The sequence below is a fragment of the Heterodontus francisci genome, chromosome 5, assembly GCF_036365525.1.
Source record: "Heterodontus francisci isolate sHetFra1 chromosome 5, sHetFra1.hap1, whole genome shotgun sequence".
Lineage (NCBI taxonomy): Eukaryota > Metazoa > Chordata > Chondrichthyes > Heterodontiformes > Heterodontidae > Heterodontus > Heterodontus francisci.
The window spans coordinates 60,363,707-60,386,308 of NC_090375.1; the positions used below are offsets into that span (position 1 = coordinate 60,363,707).

Consider the following 22,602-nt stretch of genomic DNA (forward strand, 5'->3'; position numbering starts at 1 on the left):
ACATATTTTACAAAACAAAGCGCTCGCATAACACCAGCCTCCCCCATCTCATCTTGAAGCCAGAATATATAAATTACCCTGTTATCAATTTTCTTGAAATTGAATTTAGTAGGCTCCATGCATGTAGTTTATCAAGGTGCAGCAGTCTTTCCTCCAATTTCCTTCCATTTCTCTGGCTGAAGGTACCGACTTAAGTTTTGTTTTAATTCCACAGGCTCCATTCATTGCCTGTCTTTCACCTATATGGCCATTCTTCACCTTGTGAATCTAGACAGAAAATGTTGGCAAGTCTTACAGCCAAAGCCGCAGGAGTTCGCTTTATAATGATCAGAAGCAAGAATCCAGCCTTGTCATTCCTATCCCGGTGGCGCTGAAATCAGTGGTAGTAGTACGCAGGTTGTTATTAGCAAACTCAGAAGGGGAATTAAACCTGTAGGGTAGATTTGTGGCTCAGCAGCATACTAGCTTGGCTCACTTGTAGCACACTCACCTTTGAATCAGTAGGTTCTGGGTTAAGCCCCATTTCATGATCTGAACATGTAATCAGGGCTGACAGTTCATTGCAGTACTGAGAGATATGCTCCATTGTCAGAGTTGCTGTTATTGGGGACTTCTTTCCTTATCCTTTTAAATAGTTTGTGCAACTAGACAGTAATACGTTTGATAATCCAGCTAATTTATTATCGACAAAACCATAATCATAAATAACCTATCCAGCTGCATAAAGTAATGCACATCAGCCCCATGTCTGAGCCTCATGCTTAGATGTTGGTGAGAAATTGTGAAAATGGCTTCTCCAAGCCTGTTCACAACCCATGTTTCAGAAATAACGAGTGGTCTCTTTTTCTTCCTAAGTAAAAACAGGGCATTTATCTTGATTAGATTGGGCGGCTAGTTTTTTCGGCCAGCACGGACACGATGGGCTGAATGGCCTCCTTCTGTGCTGTAATTTTTCTACGGTTCTATGGTACCCTTTAGGTTTATGGTTTTCGTCCTGCCGACTGCAACCCTATCTCATGTTTTACAACCACCTATTTGTTTCAAGTAGATTGTCAGAGATGAGAGGCTTTGTAATTTTTCACACAAGACCCTTTCTTCCTATTATTGCTCTCCTAAACCATGGCCCTGTTGAAAACAATCCTGTGATGCATACACTCATAGCATCCCCTGTTGAGTTAAAAAGCCTGTGTTTCAAAACCTTTTATCTTCAGTGTTTTGAAGAACATGACAGTAAAAGACAGGGACCTGAATTTTACACCCCTCCACAGGAACAGGTTGAAGGTGGGGGTGTCATAAAATTGAGTGGAAGGCAGGGGGTGTCGTTCCCGACGCCTTCCCACCGGCACTGCAGTTTTACCAGGGTGGTGGCGGCGAAAAACGGCCTGCCCGCCCCAGGCCAATCAAGTCCCTTAAGTGGCCAATTAATTGCCACTTAAGGGCCTCCTCCTGCTGCTGCTGGAGGCCCGGCATGGCGTCCTTGCGGCCTGGGTTGGGGCCCTCCTGATAGGGCACCCTGTGCCTCCAGCAGCTGGTGAGTCTTCCCTTTGACTCCCAAGGTAGGTGATTGATGAGTTTTTTTTATCGTTTATCTTTCAAAACTCAGGTAATTTTTCAAATTGTAATATTTACAAATATTAGTTAAGCTTAGTAGATTGGGAAACAGTGAGAGAGTCAATTAAGAAAGTAATTAAAGTAAATTAACAGCATAACTAAAAATGGCAGGACAGGTGTTATGTTGCATGGGGGAGCTTTTGGATGCCAAGTGATCCAGGACAAACACATCTGCAGAAAGTGTAAACAGCTAGAGGAATTCCAGATCAGGATTATTGACCTGGAAGCTGAACTGCAAACAATGCACAACCTGTGTGGACGAAAGCAAAGTTTGCAAGGTGGATGAGCAGACTGGCCATGGCACTGTGGTACAGGCAGCCATTCAAGTGGGGGGAGCAAAAAGGAATGTAGTGGTACTAGGGGATAGTATAGTGAAAGGGATTGATGCTGTTCTGTGCAGCCGAGAGCTAGAGTCCAGAAGGCTATGCTGCCTACCCGGTGCCAGGGTTTGGAACATCTGCTCAGGGCTGGACAGGAACTTGGATTGGGAGGGGGAGGGTCAATTTGTCATGGTCCATGTAAATACCAACGACATAGGTAGAACTAGGAAAGAGATTCTGCTTAGACAGTATGAGGAGCGGGGCACCAAATTGAAGAGCAGAACCTCAAGGGTGGTAATCTCTGGATTATTACCTAAACCATGTGCCAATTGGCAGAGGGCACATAAGATTAGTGAAATGAATGCGTGGCTCAAAGACTGGTGAGGGAGAAGTGGGTTTCGGTTTGTGGGGCACTGGCACCAGTACTGGGGAAAGTGGGGGCAGTACAGTTGGGACGATCTGCACCTGAACCGTCCTGGGACCAGTGTTCTAGCAAACATTATAACTAGGGAAGTAGAGAGGGCTTTAAACTAAACAAGGGGAGGTGAGGGATCAAGCCTGGGAAGATGTAGTAAACCAAGGGGTGGAGTCAAGACAAGAGAGCAGAAAAGTAATATGGGAAATGAAGGTCAGAGAATGGCAGGAAGGGACAGAGAAAAAACCTAAGAACACGTCAACAGTCAAGACTAGATGATACAAAGATAACAAAAAGACAAAACTAAAGGCTCTGTATCTGAATGCACGTAGCATGCATAACAAAGTAGACAAACTGATAGCACGCATTGAAGTAAATAAATATTGATCTGATAGCCATTACGGAGACGTGGCTGCAGGATGATAAGGATTGGGTCCTGAATATTGAGAGGTATATGACATTCAAGAAGAATAGGTAGCTAGGTAAAGGTGGAGGGGTAGCACTGTTAATCAAGGATGGCATTGGCGCAATACTTACGGATGTCCTTGGTTCGGGAGATCAGGACGTAGAATCGGTTTGGGTGGAGATGAGAAATAGTAGGGGAAAGAAGTCACTAGTGGGAGTGGTCTACAGGCCCCCTAACAGTAAACACAATGTAGGATGAAGTATCCAAGAAGAAATTTTGGGTGATTTTAATCTATATATAAACTGGAAAAATCAGATTGGCAATAGTAGCCTGGATGAGGAGTTCATAGAATTCTTTCAAGATAGTTTCTTAGAGCAGCACGTTCTGGAACCAACCAGAGAGCAGGTTATATTAAACTTGGTATTGTGCAATGTGACACAATTAATTAATGACCTCAGAGTAAAGGCACCTCTAGGTAGCAGCAACCACAATATGATTGAATTTTTTATCCAGTTTGAAAGAGAGAAGTAAAATAAAATACTGCAGATGCTGGAAATCTGGAAAAAAAACAGAAAGTGCTGGAAATACTCAGCAGGTCAGGCAGCATCTGTGGAGAGAGAAGCAGAGTTAACATTTCCGGTCTGTGACCTTTCATCAGAATTGGCAAAAGTTGGAAAAAAATTAGGTATTAAACAAGTGAAGGGGGTAGGGGGGTGGGTGGTGGTAGTGGGGAATAGAACAAAAGGGAAGGTGTCTGATGGGGCAGATGGCAGGGGAGATTAAATAACAAAACTGTCATAAGGCAAAGAGTCTGTTAATGCTTATGGTGAAAGACAAAGCATTAGTCCAGAGAGAGTGTTAATAGTGGAATAATGAGTGACTCTGTCTACATGAAAAACAGGCACATAGTAAAAAAATAAAATAAAAATATAAAAAGGCCAGTCATGCTCTAAAGTTATTGAACTCAATGTTCAGTCTGCAAGGCTGTATAGTGCCTAATCAAAAGATCAGTTGCTGCTCCTTGAGCTTGCATTGATGTTCACTGGAACACTGAAGCAGGCCAAAGACAGAAATGTTGGCATGAGAGCAGGGGGCAGCGTGTTGAAATGGCAAGCGACCGGAAGCTCGGGGCCATGCTTTCGGACTGAGCGGAGATGTTCCGCAAAGCGGTCACCCAATCTGCGTTTGGTCTCCCCAATATAGAGGCGACTGCATTGTGAGCAGCGAATACAGTATACTAAATTGAAGGAAGTACAAGTAAATTGCTGCTTCTCCTGGAAGGAGTGTTTGGGGCCTTGGATGTTGAGGAGAAAGGAGGTAAAAGGGCAAGTATTACACCTCCTGCGATTGCATGGGAAGCTGCCATGGGAAGGAGACGAGGTGTTGAGGGTGATGGAGGTTTGGACCTGGGTGTCGCGGAGGGAATGATCCCTCCGGAATGCTGACAGGGGAGTGGAGGGGAAGGGAAGATGTGTTGGTGGTGGCATCACACTGGAGGTGGCGGAAATGGGGGAGGATGATCCTTTGGATGTGGAGGCTGGTGGGGTGGAAAGTGAGGACAAGGGGAACCCTGTCACGGTTCTGGGAGGGAGGGGAAGGGGTGAGGGCAGAAGTGCAGGAAATGGGTCGGTCACGGTTGAGGGCCCTGACAACCACATTGAGGGGGAAGCCTTGATTGAGGTTTGAAAGGTTGAACGAGAGAAGAGTGGGTCTAAGACTAGTATTTTAAACTTAAATGAGGGCAACTATGTGGGCATGAAAGCTGAGCTAGCTGAAGTGAACTGGGTTACTAGGCTAGGCGATAGAGCAATAGAGAAGCAGTGGCAGACATATATGGGGATATTTCAGAATACTCAGCATAAGTATATTCCTACTCTAAAGAAAAATTCTCAGGGGAGGACTCACCATCCGTGGTTAACTACAGAAGTTAAGGAAAGCATCAAACTTGACGAAATCACATATAATTGCGCAAAGATGAGTGTCATGTCAGATGATTGGTCAGAATATAAGGAACAGCAGCGAATGACTTAAAAGGTTAATCAGAAGAAGGAAAGTAAGAGTATTAGAGGAAGCTAGCTAGAAATGTAAAAACAGATAGGAAGAGTTTCTACAGGTATTTAAAAAGGAAAAGAGTAAGTAAAGTGAGTGTTGGTCCTCTAGAGAATGAGAATGGGGAGTTAATAGTAGATAATAAGGAAATGGCGAATGAAATATTTTGCTTTTGTCTTTGCTATAGAGGATACAAAAACATTCCAGTAATAGCTGTAAATCAGGAGGTAGAAGGAAGAGAGGAACTTGGTGAAATTGTAATCACTAGGGAAGCGGTACTGAGCAAACTGAACGAGCTGCGGGCTGACAAGTCCCCGGGTCCTGATGGGCTTCATCCTAGGGTCTTAAAAGAGGTGGCTAATGAGGTAGTAGATGCATTGGTGTTAATTTTTCAAAGTTCGCTAGATTCTGGAAAGGTTCCATCAGACTGGAAAGTAGCAAATATAACCCCTGTATTCAAGAAATGGGACGGGGTGGGGGTTGGCGGAGGCAGAAAACAGGTAACTATAGGCCAGTTAGCTTGACGTCTGTCATGGGGAAGGTGTTAAAATCGATCATTAAGGAAGCTACAGTTTAGAAAACTTAGAAAAACTCAAGGTAATCGGGAATAGTCAACATAGTTTTATGAAAGGGAAATCATGTTTAACCAATTTATTGGAGTTTTTTGAAGGAGTAACATGCGCTGTGGATAAAGGGGAGCGCATGTTACTCCAGAAGGCATTTGGCAAGGTGCCATATTAAAGGTTATTGCACAAAGTAGGAGCTCATGGTGTAAAGGGTAACATATTAGCATGGATAGAAGATTGGCTAGCTGGCAGAAAACAGAGAATATGCATTATTGGGTCCTTTTCTGAATGGCAGGATGTGATAAGTGGAGTCCTGCAGGGGTCTGTGCTGAGGCCTCAACTTTTTACAGTTTATATCAGTCACTTAAATGAGGGGAACGAAGTAGCTAAATTTGCAGATGACACAAAGATAGGTAGGAAAGTATGTTGTGAAGAGGACAGAGGAGGTTGCAGACCAATCTAGATAGGTTGAGTGGGCAAAAATCTGGCAGATGGAGTATAATGTGGGAAAATGTGAAGTTGTTTACTTTGGCAGGAAGAATAAAAAAGCAGAGTATTACTTAAACAGAGAATGGCTGCAGAATTCCGAGGTGCAGAGGGATCTAGGTGTTCTAGTGCATTTTTTTTTATTCATGCATGGGATGTGGGCGTGGCTGGCTAGGCCAGCATTTATTGCCCATCTCTAATTGCCCTTGAGAAGGTGATGGTGAGCTGCATTCTTGAACCGCTGCAGTCCATGTGGGGTAGGTACACGCACAGTCCTGTTAGGAAGGGAGTTCCAGGATTTTGACCCAGCGACAGTGAAGGAACGGCGATATAGTTACAAGTCAGGATGGTGTGTGGCTTGGAGGGGAATTTGCAGTTGGTGGTGTTCCCATGCATTTACTGCCCTTATCCTTCTAGTTGGTAGAGGTTGTGGGTTTGGAAGGTGCTGTCTAAGGAATGAGTCGCAAAAGGTTAATATGCAGGTACAGCAAGTAATAAAGAAGGCTAATGGAATGCTATCCTTTGCTACGAGAGGAATTGAAAATAAAAGTAAGGATGTTATGCTTCGGTTATACAGGGCATTGGTGAGACCACATCTCGAATACTGTGTGCAATTTAGGTTTCCTTATTTAAGGAAGGATGTAAATGCATTGGAGGTGGTTCAGAGGAGGTTTACTAGATTGATACCTGGAATGAGAATAACTTGTGAGGAAAGGTTGGACAGACCGGGCTTGTTTTCACTGGAGTTTAGAAGAGTGAGGGGAGACTTGATTGAAGTATATAAGATCCTGAATGGTCTTGACAAGGTGAGTGAGAAAAGGGTGTTTCCTCTTATATCAATATGATACAACAAAAGAGACACTAACGCTGAAAACTTTTTTGTTGCAGGCAACTGAGGCTAAGAGCCCAGTGAAGCTCCCCTCATCCAGACCATCATCTGCAGGTGTGACAAAAACAGCTAGTAATGCTACCACTAAGAGCAGTTCAACATCATTACAAAAAATGGCTGCTACTACTGGATCCACTCAAAGAAACACCACGCTCTCTACCCCTAAAAGGCCAACATGTGCGTATTGAACTCTTGATGTCACTGGATATGTGAAAGCACAGTGTGGTTGGTTAGCGAGCACCCTTCAAACCTTTGAGACATGGGTTCCAATTTGTCCTAGATTGATACATGAAACTTTCTTCTGCCTATAAAGGTTCCATAAGAAATGAGTTTGGACAGTCTGAATCCAGTTTCTGGTGGGCTTGAATCTCTAACATTAATTGGTAATCTTACCCAGAAAGGTCTCAAAATAACTGGCATGGGAAATGCAAAAAAGGTCACATAGTAGGGGGTGCTTTTCTGAGGGGGTTGAGTGGAAGGAGCTCCCTGCTACCTTTGGCTATACTATATCTGACCTGGGTGTACTGGGTGCCTGAACTGGGAAAAATTCCATTCCATAGTGCTAATATCCCTCACATTAATGAGTGCAAATGGGGAGTTTTCCTTCAGGAATATTAATTACTGAATTATTAGTAATAACCTGATGTGCTTTATTCCAGCTTTGCTGTGCCTCTCCCAGTCTGACATTGGAGTAGTGACCTCCTGTGTTGGCTTGCTTTTTTGCATCATGATGCAAATATGGTGATGCATTAAGCAGCTTCATTTGTTGGCTATGCAGATGAGGGTTGTGACTCAAGCACTGACGGAGAATTAGCTCAATAGCCAGTTACTTAGCCTCACTCCACGCAATTGCGTCATGTAACAATGATCTCAGATGCCCTCTGATCAGTTTTAAACTGGAATTATATAGTGAGGGAGTATAGAGGAAGGGTGCAACTTTCCCTGACAAAGAAAGAAAATATAACAGTGAATAAAAAGAGGTGAGGATAGTAGATTAGGTAGTGGCAGTTAAAGAGCTAGCATCAGACCAATAGTTTTAAAATTAAAATTGTCGTAACTCTTTAAACATTTTATTTTCAGCTATCAAGACTGAACCCAAATCTACAGAGATGAAGAAGTCTCTGTCTGCAAAATCACCCTTGGGTAATGTGAATTGACTTTACTCCTGTTTCTTTTGTTATTTCTATTTCACCCACTTATTCCCCCACCCCACTCCAACAATTTTGCATTGCCACACAATATCCCTCTTTTTGTCCTCCCTTGAAGGTGTTAGCTCCTTGCTGAAATTTTGTCCCATGTGCACCAAATGCCCTCTGGTACCTCATCTAAGTGAGTCTGAACAACGAGTTTTGGTAAACTATTCAAATCATGGGAGTCTTTACAACCATACCTAATCCTGACCTCACCCAATGTCCATACGTCTATTTTCCACCAGGGTTGCTAGTTAGTGATCAGGAGCTAATTTTCTGTTGTGTCTCCGCCAACCAGTGGTGCTGAAGCCAGTTACACCCCTCCCGTAACTCAGAGGTGCCGAGGCCAGCTACACCTCTTCCCAACTCAGAGGTGCTGAGGCCATTTGTTGACCGCCCTTCCCTCCACAGCAAGACCAGCTACCAGGGTAAAAAAGAGGATAAAACCTGCATTCTGATCTGAATGGTTCAGTTACCCACTGCATAAACTCACTGAATCATTGGCAGACTCTAGATTTGCTAGGCTGATGATGAATATTTGTTAGTGGCAGTCAGCTGGCCTGATTATTAGGAGGTGGGTGGGAGGATTGAGCACAGATTTGATCCTTAGTTTTGATACATTTGCTCTCATATAAATGTTTTCCTGTGCCACATCAAAGCCCTTTTCCCTCAATAGGTACCCAATATGACTTAACTTCACATTATAGTGAGTGGATTAAACTGCCCGTGGAGACAGTGGATCAACTAATTCAAGAGAGCACTGGGTGTTTTTTTTTTTGTTTGGTGAGAGAGCTGATGGAGGGGTATGAGAGAGCACAGTATGGTATTTTTGAATTCTGGGACCACCCAGAGCATTCAGTTGTCCTCCTGGTACTATTAACTTTGTGGAATACTTCCTCATTTTTATCACAATTTCTCAGTCTGTCAAATTTATTTATATGTTTAACGACTAGATCAGCCTGGTACAGGAACCAGTGTCATTTGTGGAGAAATAGCCTGATTTTGCTTGACCTTAGGTGAGACAGGTCGTCCAAAGACTGCTTCCGCAACCTCTGTTAAGAGCACTGGCACTACCCCAAGTACACCGAGCACCCCGCTGGGCACCGGTACCCCTGGAACACCATCGTCCAGCACCTCTCGGGCCCCCAGAACATTGGCACTGAAGACCACGGCTGCTTCGGAGGCCAAGAGGGTGGCACCCATTCCTCGCACTCCTTCAAAACCTACCGTAGCAGCAGCTCCAAAGCAACCGCGGCCAACCAGTGCTCCAGCACCAGACCTGAAAAACATCAAGTCAAAAATTGGATCCACAGATAATATCAAACACCAGCCTGGAGGAGGGAAGGTAAGAGATTGCCTATTTTATTTGGAAGTAAATGAACAGCAAGATTTTGATCCCACTGTTTGTCGATCCAGTCCAATTGATGTTACAAACAAAAAGCAAGTGCTAGAAATCTGAAATGAGAGAACATCATCGGTGAATAAAGGCCACTCAGCTGAACAAAGCTCATCCTTATTTCCTAATTTTCCCATTAAAAGAAAGGAAGACTTGCATTTAAGTAGCACCTTTCACTCCCTCAGGATGTCCCAAAGCACTTTACAGCCAAATAAGTACTTTTGAAGTGAAGTCACTGTTGTAATGTAGGAAATTTTGGAAGCCCAGCTGCATTTTTAAAGTCGCTAATGTATGTGCCTAATAGCTTGTTCTAAACATTTGTTACCCTTCATAATTTTAATATCATTAATGTTTGTCCTCTTCCCACTTCCCATCTTTGTTTTGCAATATTGTGACAAGAACTGTACACAGTACTCTTAAGAAGTGCTTGGCAAATACTTTGTAGACCCACTATGTAATTTCTGGAGACTTGTATACTTACAGAAAAAGGAAGAACGTTAAGTCAGTCATCACCTAAAAGAATAGGTTCAATATCAACCTAACGTATTATGGAAAGATGTAGGAGCAACAGGGTGGTGGTGATAGGAGATTTTAATTTTCCCAACATTGACTGGGATTCACTTAGTGTTAGAGGTCTAGATGGAGCAGAATTTGTAAGGAGCATCCAGGAGGGTTTTCTCGAGCAGTATGTAAATAGTCCAACTCGGGAAGGGGCCATACTGGACCTGGTGTTGGGGAATAAGCCGGGCCAGGTGGTTGAAGTTTCAGTAGGGGACTACTTTGGGAATAGTGATCACAATTCCGTAAGTTTTAGAATACTCATGGACAAAGACGAGAGTGGTCCTAAAGGAAGAGTGCTAAATTGGGGGAAGGCCAACTATACCAAAATTCGGCAGGAGTTGGGGAATGTAGATTGGGAGCAGCTGTTTGAAGGTAAATCCACATTTGATATGTGGGAGGCTTTTAAAGAGAGGTTGATTAGCGTGCAGGAGAGACATGTTCCTGTGAAAATGAGGGATAGAAATGGCAAGATTAGGGAAGCATGGATGACAGGTGAAATTGTGAGACTAGCTAAGAGGAAAAAGGAAGCATACATAAGGTCTAGGAGGCTGAAGAAAGACGAAGCTTTGAAAGAATATCGGGAATGTAGGACCAATCTGAAACGAGGAATTAAGAGGGCTAAAAGGGGTCATGAAATATCTTTAGCAAACAGGGTTAAGGAAAATCCCAAAGCCTTTTATTCATATATAAGGAGCAAGAGGGTAACTAGAGAAAGGATTGGCCCACTCAAGGACAAAGGAGGAAAGTTATGCGTGGAGTCAGAGAAAATGGGTGAGATTCTAAACGAGTACTTTGCATCGGTATTCACCGAGGAGAGGGACATGACGGATGTTGAGGTTAGGGACAGATGTTTGATTACTCTAGGTCAAGTCGGCATAAGGAGGGAGGAACTGTTGGGTATTCTAAAAGGCATTAAGGTGGACAAGTCCCCAGGTCCGGATGGGATCTATCCCAGGTTGCTGTGGGAAGCGAGAGAGGAAATAGCTGGGGCCTTAACAGATATCTTTGCAGCATCCTTAAACACGGGTGAGGTCCCGGAGGACTGGAGAATTGCTAATGTTGTCCCCTTGTTTAAGAAGGGTAGCAGGGATAATCCAGGTAATTATAGACCGGTGAGCCTGACGTCAGTGGTAGGGAAGCTGCTGGAGAAGATACTGAGGGATAGGATCTATTCCCATTTGGAAGAAAATGGGCTTATCAGTGATAGGCAACATGGTTTTGTGCAGGGAAGGTCATGTCTTACCAACTTAATAGAATTCTTTGAGGAAGTGACAAAGTTGATTGATGAGGGAAGGGCTGTAGATGTCATATACATGGACTTCAGTAAGGCGTTTGATAAGGTTCCCCATGGTAGGCTGATGGAGAAAGTGAAGTCGCATGGGGTCCAGGGTGTACTAACTAGATGGATAAAGAACTGGCTGGGCAACAGGAGACAGAGAGCAGTAGTGGAAGGGAGTTTCTCAAAATGGAGACGTGTGACCAGTGGTGTTCCACAGGGATCCGTGCTGGGACCACTGTTGTTTGTGATATACATAAATGATTTGGAGGAAAGTATAGGTGGTCTGATTAGCAAGTTTGCAGACGATACTAAGATTGGTGGAGTAGCAGATAGTGAAGGGGACTGTCAGAGAATACAGCAGAATATAGATAGATTGGAGAGTTGGGCAGAGAAATGGCAGATGGAGTTCAATCAGGGCAAATGCGAGGTGATGCATTTTGGAAGATCCAATTCAAGAGTAAACTATACAGTAAATGGAAAAGTCCTGGGGAAAATTGATGCACAGAGTGATTTGGGTGTTCAGGTCCATTGTTCCCTGAAGGTGGCAACGCAGGTCAATAGAGTGGTCAAGAAGGCATACGGCATGCTTTCCTTCATCGGACGGGGTATTGAGTACAAGGGTTGGCAGGTCATGTTACAGTTGTATAAGACTTTGGTTCGGCCACATTTGGAATATTGCATGCAGTTCTGGTCGCCACATTACCAAAAGGATGTGGATGCTTTGGAGAGGGTGCAGAGGAGGTTCACCAGGATGTTGCCTGGTATGGAGGGCGCTAGCTATGAAGAGAGGTTGAGTAGATTAGGATTATTTTCATTAGAAAGACGGAGGTTGAGGGGGGACCTGATTGAGGTGTACAAAATCATGAGAGGTATAGACAGGGTGGATAGCAAGAAGCTTTATCCCAGAGTGGGGGATTCAATTACTAGGGGTCACGAGTTCAAAGTGAAAGGGGAAAAGTTTAGGGGGGATATGCGTGGAAAGTTCTTTACGCAGAGGGTGGTGGGTGCCTGGAACGCGTTGTCAGCGGAGGTGGTAGATGCGGGCACGATGGCGTCTTTTAAGATGTATCTAGACAGATACATGAATGGGCAGGAAGCAAAGAGATACAGACCCTTAGAAAATAGGCGACATGTTTAGATAGAGGATCTGGATCGGCGCAGGCTTGGAGGGCCGAAGGGCCTGTTCCTGTGCTGTAATTTTCTTTGTTCTTTGTTCTTTGATAGTCATGGACTGCAGACTGATGAAGGCAATCACTCAAGTTGTCAGATCTGTCCATCGAGATGCTGATTTAACATACAGCTTCTTTCCAGCATGTCCTGTTTTTAATTCTAATCTAACTGGACTGAGCAGACTAATGCAACTTGATGTGGCGCTGTTCCGACACAGCAGTGTTTTAGGCCAAGATTGTGAGGCATGTTCACTATTAAACAATCTCATTAGAGATTTAAGCCATTTTTAAATTGCTTTATGTAGGCCCCAAAGTCAAATCAGACTAAGGGTTCGCAAAATTAAAGCCCATGGGGATAAAGGGACCGTGGTAGCATAGATACGAAATTGGCTAATGGACAGAAAGGAAAGAGTAATATTGAACAGATGTCTTTCAAGCTGGAGGGAAGTATACAGTGGTGTTTGTTCCCCAGGAGCTGATATCAGGAATATTTCTCTTTTTAATTTTTTTTATTATTCGTTCCTGGAATGTAGGCATCACTGGCTAGGCCAGCATTTATTGCCCATCCCTAATTGCCCTTGAGAAGGGGATGGTGAGCTGCCTTCTTGAACCGCTGCAGGCCGTGTGGGGTAGGTACACCCACAGTGCTGTTAGGAAGGGAGTTCCAGGATTTTGGCCCAGCGACAGTGAAGGAACGGTGATATAGTTGCAAGTCAGGATGGTGTGTGACTTGAGGGGAACTTGCAGGTGGTGTGTTCCCATGCATCTGCAGCCCTTATCCTTCTAGGTGGCAGAGGTCGCGGGGTTGGAAGGTTCTGCCTAAGGAGCCTTGATGTGTTGCTGTAGTGCATCTTGTAGATGGTGCACACTGCTGCCACTGTGCGTCGGTGATGGAAGGAGTGAATGTTTGTGGATGGGGTGCCAATCAAGTGGGTTACTTTGTTCTGGATGGTGTCGTGCTTCTTGAGTGTTGTTGGAGCTGCACCCATCCAGGCAAATGGAGAGTATTCCATCACACTCCTGACTTGTGCCTTATAGATGGTGGACAGGCTTTGGGGAGTCAGGAGGTGAGTTACTCGCCGCAGGATTCCTGGCTTCTGACCTGCTCTTGTAGCCATGGTATTTATATAGCTACTCCTGTTCAGTTTCTGATCAATGGTAACCCCCCAGGATGTTGATATTCCAGGGTATGGAATCTTCAGGCGTGACAGGGGAGGGGATAAAAGAGGAGGTGGTATTGCACTATTGATCAAGGAGTCAATTACTGCAGTAAGGAGGGATGATATCTTAGAAGGTACCTCAAATGAGGCCATGAGGGTCGAACTTAAAAACAAAAAGGTGGCAATCACTTGGCTGGGAGTGTACTACAGGCCTCCAAACAGTCAGGGAGAGATCGAGGAGCAGATATGTAGGCAAATCTCAGAGAGGTGTAAAAATAATAGGGTAATAATAGTAGGGGATTTCACCTTCCCTAATATCAACTGGGATAGTCTTAATGCAAACGGCTTAAAGGGGGCGGAATTCTTAAAATGCATATAGAAGAGCTTTTTGAACCAGTATGTAGAAAGTCCTACAAGAGAAGGGGCAGTACTGGGGAATGAAGCTGGACAAGTGGTAGAAGTGTCAATGAGGGAGCAGTTCGGGGATAGTGACCATAACTCTGTAAGATTTAAGGTAATTATGGAAAAGGACAAAGACGGACCGGAAATAAAGGTACTGAATTGGGGGAAGGCCAATTTCAATATGATAAAACAGGATCTGGCCAGAGTGGACTGGGAGCAGCTGCTTGTCGGAAAGTCTACATCAGACCAGTGGGAGTCATTCAAAGAGGAAAGAGTGAGAGTTCAGAGCCAACATGTACCCGTTAAGGAGAAGGGTAGGATCAACAAGTCCAGGGAACGCTGGATGTCGAGGGATACAGAGGATTGGATCAGGAAAAAAAGGAGGCTAAGGCAGATTCAGAGTGCTGAAAACAGCGGAGGCACTAGAGGAGTATAGGGGAGTACTTAAAAAAAAAAAATAGTAATTAGGAGAGCGAAGAGGGGACATGAAAAAAACACTGGCGGGCAAGATAAAGGAAAATCCTGAGGCATTTTATAAGTATATTAAGGGCAAGCGGATAAGCAGGGAAAGAGTAGGGCCCATTAGGGACCAATCTGTGGCAATCTGTGTGTGGAGCTGGAGGATATAGGTGAGGTTTTAAATGATTACTTTTCACCTGTGTTCACTATGGAGAAGGACGATGTAGGTGTAGAGATCAGGGAGGGGGATTGTGATATACTTGAACATATTAGTATTGAAAGGGAGGAGGTATTAGCTGTTTTAGCAGGCTTAAAAGTGGATAAATCCCCAGGTGCAGACGAGTTCTATCCAGGCTGTTATGTGAGGCAAGGGAGGAGATAGCAGGTGATCTGACACAAATATTCAAATCCTCTTTAGCCACAGGAGAGGTACCAGAGGACTTGAGGACAGTGAATGTGGTGCCATAGAAATATAGAAAATAGGAGCAGGAGTAGGCCATTTGGCCCTTCGAGCCTGCTCCGCAATTCATTATGATCATGGCTGATTATCCAACTTAGTAGCCTGTTCCCGCTTTCACCCCATACCCTTTGATCCCTTTAGATCCAAGAGCTATATCTAACTCCTTCTTGAAAACATACAATGTTTTGGCTTTAACTGCTTTCTGTGTTAGCGAATTTCACAGGCTCATCACTCTCTGGGTGAAGAAATTTCTTCTCATCTCAGTCCTGAAAGGTTTATCCCATATCCTTAGGCTATGACCCCTGGTTCTGGACTCCCCCACCATCGGGAACATTCTTCTTGCATCTACCCTGTCAAGTCCTGTTAGAATTTTATAGGTTTCTATGAGATCCCCCCTCACTCTTCTGAACTCCAGCAAATGTAATCCAAACCGACTCACTCTCTCTCCTCATACGTCAGTCCCACCATCCCAGGAATCAGTCTGGTAAACCTTCGCTGCCCTCCCTCTACAGCAAGAACATCCTTCCTCAGATAAGGAGACCAAAACTGCACACACTGTTCCAGGTGTGGCCTCACCAAGACCCTGTATAATTGCAGCAAGACATCCCTGCTCTTGTACTCGAATCCTCTCGCTATGAAGGCCAACATACCATTTGCCATTTTTACCACCTGTTGCACCTGCATGCTTACCTTCAGTGACTGGTGTATGAAAACACCCAGGTCTCGCTGCATATTCCCCTCTCTCAGTTTATAGCCGTTCAGATAATAATCTGCCTTCCTGTTTTTGCTACCATTATTCAAGAAGGGTAGCAAGGATAAACCAGGTAATTACAGGCTGGTAGGTCTAACATCAGTGGTTGAGAAACTATTGGAAAAAATTCTGAGGGACAGGATTAATCTCCACTTGGAGAGGCAGGGATAGTCAGCATGGCTTTGTCAAAGGGAGATCCTGTCTAACTAACTTGATTGAATTTTTTGAGGAGGTGACTAGATGTGTAGATGAGGGTAAAGCAGTTGATGTAGTCTACATGGACTTCAGTAAGGCTTTTGATAAGGTCCCACGTGGGAGATTGGTTAAGAAGGTAAGAGCCCATGGGATCCAGGGCAATTTGGATCCAAAATTGGGTTACTGGCAGGAGGCAGAGGGTGATGGTCAAGGGTTGTTTCTGCAAGTGGAAGCCTGTGACCAGTGGTGTACCGCAGGGATCGGTGCTGGGACCCTTGCTGTTTGTAGTGTACATTAATGATTTAGACGTGAATATAGGAGGTAAGATCAGTAGGTTTGTGGATGACACGAAAATTGGTGGTGTCGTAAATAGTGAGGAGGAAAGCCTTAGATTACAGGACGATATAGATGGGCTGGTAAGATGGGCGAAGCAGTGGTAAATGGAATTTAATCCTGAGAAACGTGAGGTGATGCATTTTGGGAGGACTAACAAGGCAAGGGAATATACAATGGATGGTAGGACCCTCGGAAGTACAGAAGATCAGAGGGACCTTGGTGTACTAGTCCATTGATTACTGAAGGCAGCAGCACAGGTAGATAAGGTGTTTAGGAAGGCATATGGGATACCTGCCTTTATTAGCTGAGGCATAGAATATAAGAGCAGGGAGGTTATGATGGAGCTGTATAAAATGCTATTTAGGCCACAGCTGGAGTACTATGTACATTTCTGGTCACCACACTATCGGAAGGATGTGATTGCACTGGAGAGGGTACAGAGGAGATTCACCAGGATGTTGCCTGGGTTGGAGCGTTCCAGCTATGAAGAGAGACTGAAAAGGCTAGGGTTGTTTTCCTGAGAGCAGAGAAGGCTGAGGGGGGACATGATTGAGGTATACAAAACTATGAGGGGCATTGATAGGTTAGATAGGAAGAAACTTTTTCCCTTAGCGAAGGGGTCAATAACCAGGGGGCATAGATTTAAGGTAAGGGGCAGGAGGTTTAGAGGGGATTTGAGAAAAAAAAATTTCACCCACAGGGTGGTTGGAATCTGGAACACACTGAAGAGGTGGTAGAGGCAGGAACCATCACAACATTTAAGAAGTATTTAGATGAGCACTTGAAACGCCATAGCATACAAGGTTACGGGCCAAGTGCTGGAAAATGGAATTAGAATAGGTAGGTGCTTGATGGCCGGCACAGACCTGCTGGGTCGTAGGGCCTGTTTCTGTGCTGTATGACTCTATGATAGTGGGGGATTCAGCAATCGGAGTGCCATTGAATGTCAAGGGAAGATGGTTAGATTCTCTGTTCATAGAATCATAGAAAGTTTAAGGCACAGAAAGAGGCAACTTGGCCCATCGTGTTTGTGCCAGCCGAAAAATGATCCACCCATTCTAATCCCACCTTCCAGCATTTGGTCTGTAGCCCTGCAGGTTACGGCACATGAGGTGCATATCCAGACATCTTTTGAATGAGTTGTGAGTTTTTGCCTCAACTACCCTTTCAGGCAGTGAGTTCCAGACCCCCACCACGCTCTGGGTGAAAAAGTTTTTCCTCATCTCCCCTCTAATTTTTCTACCAATCACTTTAAATCTATGACCCCTCATCACTGACCTCTCTGCTAAGGTAAATAGGCCCTTCACCTCCACTCTATCCAGGCCCCTCAAAATTTTGTACGTTTCAATCAGATCTCCCCTCAGCCTTCTCTGTTCCAAGGAGAACAACCTCAGCCTATCCAATCTTTCTTCATAGCTGCATTTTTCCATTCCTGGCAACATCCTCGCAAATCTCCTCTGCACCCTCTCTAGCGCAATTACATCCTTTCTGTAATGAGGTGACCAAAACTGCTCACGGTACGCAAGTTGTGGCCTAGCCAATGAGTTATACAGTTCCAGCATAACCTCCCTGCTCCTGTATTCTGTACCTTGGCTAATAAAGGAAAGGATTCCATACAATAAAAGCAAAATACTGCGGATGCTGTATATCTGAAACACAAACAAGAAATGCTGGAAGTACACAGCAGGTCTGGCAGCATCTGTGGAGAGAAAGCAGAGGTAACATTTCAGGTCAGTGACTGGCAGATGTTAGAAATGTAAAAGGTTTTAAGCAAGTAAAGCGGGGGTGGGGCAAGAGATAAAAAAAGAGAAGGTGTTGCTCGGACAAGGTCACAGAGAATAACTGACCAGAAAGTATTGGAGCAAAGACAAATGGTATGTTACTGGTGTGCTGAAAGACAAAGCATTAATTAGTACAGAGAGTGTGTTAATGGGCAGAAAACTGAGCAGCCTGACCCCAAGCACAAACATGAAAAAAACAGGGTAGGTACAGTAGAAACAAACTAAAATAAAATGAACACAAAAAATAAAAAAATAACTAAAAATAAAAAGGGGGGCCCGTCATGCTCTGAAATTACTGAATTCGACGTTCGGTCCGGCAGGCTGTAACGTGCCTAATCGGTAAATGAGGTTCTGTTCCTCGAGCTTGCGTTGGTGTTCACTGAAACACTGCAGCAATCCCAGGACAGAGATCTAAGCATGAGAGCAGGGGTGTGTGTTGAAATGGCCAGCAACTGGAAGCTCGGGATCATGCTTTCGGACTGAGCGGAAGTGTTCCGCAAAGTGGTCACCCAGTCTGCGTTGGGTCTCCCCAATGTGGAGGATACCACATTGTGAGCAGCGAATACAGTATACTAAATTGAAAGAAGTACAAGTAAATCGCTGCTTCACCTGAAAGGAGTGTTTGGGGCCTTGGACAGTGAGGAGAGAGGCAGTAGAAGGGCAGGTATGACACCTCCTGCAGGTGCTGTGGGAAGGCGATGAGGTGGCGGTGGTAATGCAGGAGTGGACCAGGGTGTCGCGGAGGGAATGATCCCTTCGGAATGCTGAGAGGGGAGTGGAGGGGAAGATGCGTTTGGTAGTGGCATCATGCTGGAGGTGGTGGAAATGGCAGAGGATGATCCTTTGGATGTGGAGGCTGATGGGATGGAAAGTGAGGACAAGGGGAATCCTATCACGGTTCTGGGAGGGAGGGGAAGGGGCGAGGGTAGAGGTGCGGGAAATGGGCTGGACACGGTTGAGGGCCCTGTCAACCACAGTGGGGGGAATCCTCGGTTGAGGAAAAAGGAAGACATCAGAAGCACTGTCATGGAAGGTAGCACCATCAAAGCAGATGCGTCGGAGACGGAGAAACTGGGAGAATGGAATGGAGTCCTTACAGGAGGCAGGGTGTGAAGAGTTGTAGTTGTGGGAGTCGGTGGGCTTATAATGAATATTAGTGGACAGCCTATCCCCAGAGATGGAGACAGAGAAGTCGAGGAAGGGAAGGGAAGATTCAGAGATGGACCATGTAAAGGCGAGAGAAGGGTGGAAATTAGAAGCAAAGTTGATAAAGTTTTCCAGTTCCGGGCGGGAGCAGGAAATGGCACCGATACAGTCATCAATGTACCCATAAGGATTCCATATGCCTTCTTAACCACTTTATCGACCTGTCCTGCTACCTTCAGGGATCTGTGGACATTCACTCCAAGGTCCCTCACTTCCTCTACACTTCTCAGTATTTTCCGATTAATCATGTATTCCTTTGCCTTGTTTGACCTCCCCAAATGCATCACCTCACACTTCTCCAAGTTGAATTCCATTTGCCACTTTTCTGCACATCTGACCAGACCATCAATGTCTTCGAGTGGCCGACAGCTATCCTCTTCGCTATCTACCACACGGTCAATCTTTGTAATGCAAACTTCTTGATCATGCCCCCTACATTTACGCCCAAATCGTTAATATATAACCACAAAAAGCAGGAGACCCAATACTGAGCCCTGCGGAACGCTAGTCACGAAAACAGCCATCAACAATTACCCTTTGTTTCCTGCCACTGAGCCAATTTTGTATCCACCTTACTGCATTTCCCTGCCATGTGGGACCTTGTCAAAAGCCCTGCTAAAATCCATGCAGACCACATCAACTGCACTACCTTCATCTATCTTCCTTGTTACTTCTTCAAAAAATTTGATCAAGTTGGTCAGACAAGATCTTCCCTTAACAAATCCATGCTGACTATCCTTGATTAACCTGTGCCTTTCTAAGTGACAGTTTATCCTGTCTCTCAGAATAGATTCCAATAATTTTCCCACTACTGAGGTTAGACTGACTGGCCTGTAATTATTCGGTCTATCCTTCGCTCCCTTTTTAAACAGAGATACAACGTTAGCAATTCTCCAATCCTCCGGCACCACACCTGTATCAAGTGAGGACTGGAAAATAATGGTCAGGCGGTCTGCTATTTCCTCTCTTGCTTCTTTTAACAACCTAGGTTACATTTCATCTGGCTCCAGTGATTTATCAACTTTAAAGTATGCTAATTCCATTAATACTTCCCCTCTCCCTATGTTTATCACATCCAATACTTCATACTCTTCCTCCTTAACTACAATATCTGCATTGTTCACCTCTTTTGTGAAGACAGTCGCAAAGTATTCCTTAAGAACAATACCAGTACCTTCCACTCCTACACATAGGCTACTTTGTTGGTTTTTTATGGACCCTACTCTCTCCGTAGTTATCCCCTTGTTGGAGATGGTCATTGCCTGACATTTGTGGCACGAATGTTACTTGCCACTTATCAGCCCAAGCCTGGATATTGTCCAGGTCTTGTTGCATTTCTACACGGACTGCTTCAGTATCTGAGGAGTCGCGAATGTTACTGAATGTGTGCAATTATCAGCGAACATCCCCACTTCTGACCTTATGATTGAAGAAAGGTCATTGATGAAGCAGCTGAAGATGGTCGGGCCTAGGACACTACCCTGAGGAACTCCTGCAATGATGTCCTGGAGCGGAGATGATTGACCTTGGGGCGGCACAGTGGCGCAGTGGTTAGCACCGCAGCCTCACAGCTCGTGACCCAGGTTCAGTTCTGGGTGCTGCCTGTGCGGAGTTTGTAAGTTCTCCCTGTGACTGCATGGGTTTCCACCGGGTGTTCCAGTTTCCTCCCACTGCCAAAGACTTGCAGGTTGATAGACAAATTGGCCATTGTAAATTGCCCCTAGTGTAGGTAGGTGGTAGGAGAATGGTGGGGATGTGGTAGGGAATATGGGATTAATGTAGGATTAGTATAAATGGGTGGTTGATGGTCGGCACAGACTCGATGGGCTGAAGGGCCTGTTTCAGTGCTGTATCTCTCTATGACTCTATGACCTCCAACATCCACAACCATCTTCCTTTGCGCTAGGTACAACTCCAACCAGCGGCGTGTTTTGCCCCCTAATTCCCATTGAATCCAGTTTTGCTAGGGCTCCTTGATGCCATACTCTGTCAAATGCTGCCTTGATGTCAAGGGCAGTCACTGTCACCTCCCCTCTTGAGTTCAGCTCTTTCGTCCATGTTTGAACCAAGGCTGTAATGAGGTCTAGAGCTGAGTGGCCCTGGCAGAACCCAAACTGAACGTCAGTGCACAGATTATTGCTAAGCAAGTGCTGCTTGATGGCATTGTTGGCAACACCTTCCATCACTTTACTGATGATTTGAATAGACTGATGGAGCGGTTTTTGGCCAGGTTGGACTTGTCCTGCTTTTTGTGTACAGGACATATCATGGCAATTTTCAGGTAGATGCCAGTGTTGTAGCTGTACTGGAACAGCTTGGCTAGGGGCGCGGCAAGTTCTGGAGCACAGATCTTCAATAGTATTGCCGGAATGTTGTCAGGGCCCATAGCCTTTGCAGTATCCAGTGCCGTCAGTCGTTTCTTGATATCACGCGGAGTGAATCGAATTGGCTGAAGACTGGCATCTGTGATGCTGGGGACCGAAGGGGGAGGTCGAGATGAATCATCAACTCGGCACTTCTGGCTGAAGATTGTTGCAAATGCTTCAGCCTTATCTTTCGCACTGATGTGCTGGGCTCCCCTATCATTGAGGATGGGGATATTTGTGGAGCCTCCTCCTCCAGTTAGTTGTTTAATTGTCCACCACCATTCATGACTGGATGTGGCAGGACTGCAGAGCTTAGATCTGATCCGCTGGTTATGAGATCACTTAGCTCTGTCTATTGCATGCTGCTTATGCTGTTTGGCATGCAAGTAGTCCTGGGTTGTAGCTTCACCAGGTTGACACTTTATTTTGAGGTATGCTTGGTGCTGCTCCTGGCATACCTTCCTGCACTCTTCATTGAACCAAGGTTGGTCCTCCGACTAGATGGTGATGGTTGAATGGGAGATATGCCGGGCCATGAGATTACAAATTGTGTTTGAATACAGCCCTGCTGCTGCTGATGGCCCACAGTGCCTCATGGATGTCCAGTTTTGCATTGCTAGATCTGTTCGAAATCTATCCCATTTAGCACCATGGTAGTGCCACACAACACGATGGAGGGTATCCTCAATGTGAAGATGGGACTTTGTCTCCACGAGGACTGTGCGGTGGTCACTCCTACCAATACTGTCATGGACAGATGCATCTGCGGCAGGCAGATCGGTGAGGACGAGGTCAAGTATATTTTTCCCTCTTGTTGGTTGCCTCACCACCTGCCGCAGACCCAGTCCTTTAAGACTCGGCCAGCTCAGTCAGTAGTGGTGCTACCGAGCCACTCTTGGTGATGGACATTGAAGTCTCCCACCCAGAGTACATTCTGCACCCTTGCAACCCTCAGTGTTTCCTCCAAGTGGTGTTCAACATGGAGGAGTACTGATTCATCAGCTGAGGGGGTGCAGTAGGTGGTAATCAGCAGGAGGTTTTCTTGCCCGTGTTTGACCTGATGCCATGAGACTTCATGGGATCTGGAGTCGATGTTGAGAACTCCCATGGCAACTTCCTCCTGACTGTATACCATTGTACCACCACCTC

The 22,602-nt window shown here is 45.2% G+C and overlaps 1 protein-coding gene across 11 annotated transcripts in view; it reads left to right on the forward strand.

Annotated features, from left to right (window-relative positions):
• Positions 1-22,602, forward strand: part of LOC137369872 (microtubule-associated protein 4-like) — a 546,551-nt gene that overhangs the window by 448,972 nt on the left and 74,977 nt on the right. For all 11 annotated transcript variants that reach the window (XM_068031528.1, XM_068031524.1, XM_068031523.1 and 8 more), the window contains 3 exons: positions 6,742-6,919; positions 7,823-7,885; positions 8,949-9,277. In XM_068031528.1, coding sequence (XP_067887629.1) covers positions 6,742-6,919; positions 7,823-7,885; positions 8,949-9,277 — 570 coding nt within the window. The remainder of the gene's footprint in view (positions 1-6,741; positions 6,920-7,822; positions 7,886-8,948; positions 9,278-22,602) is intronic.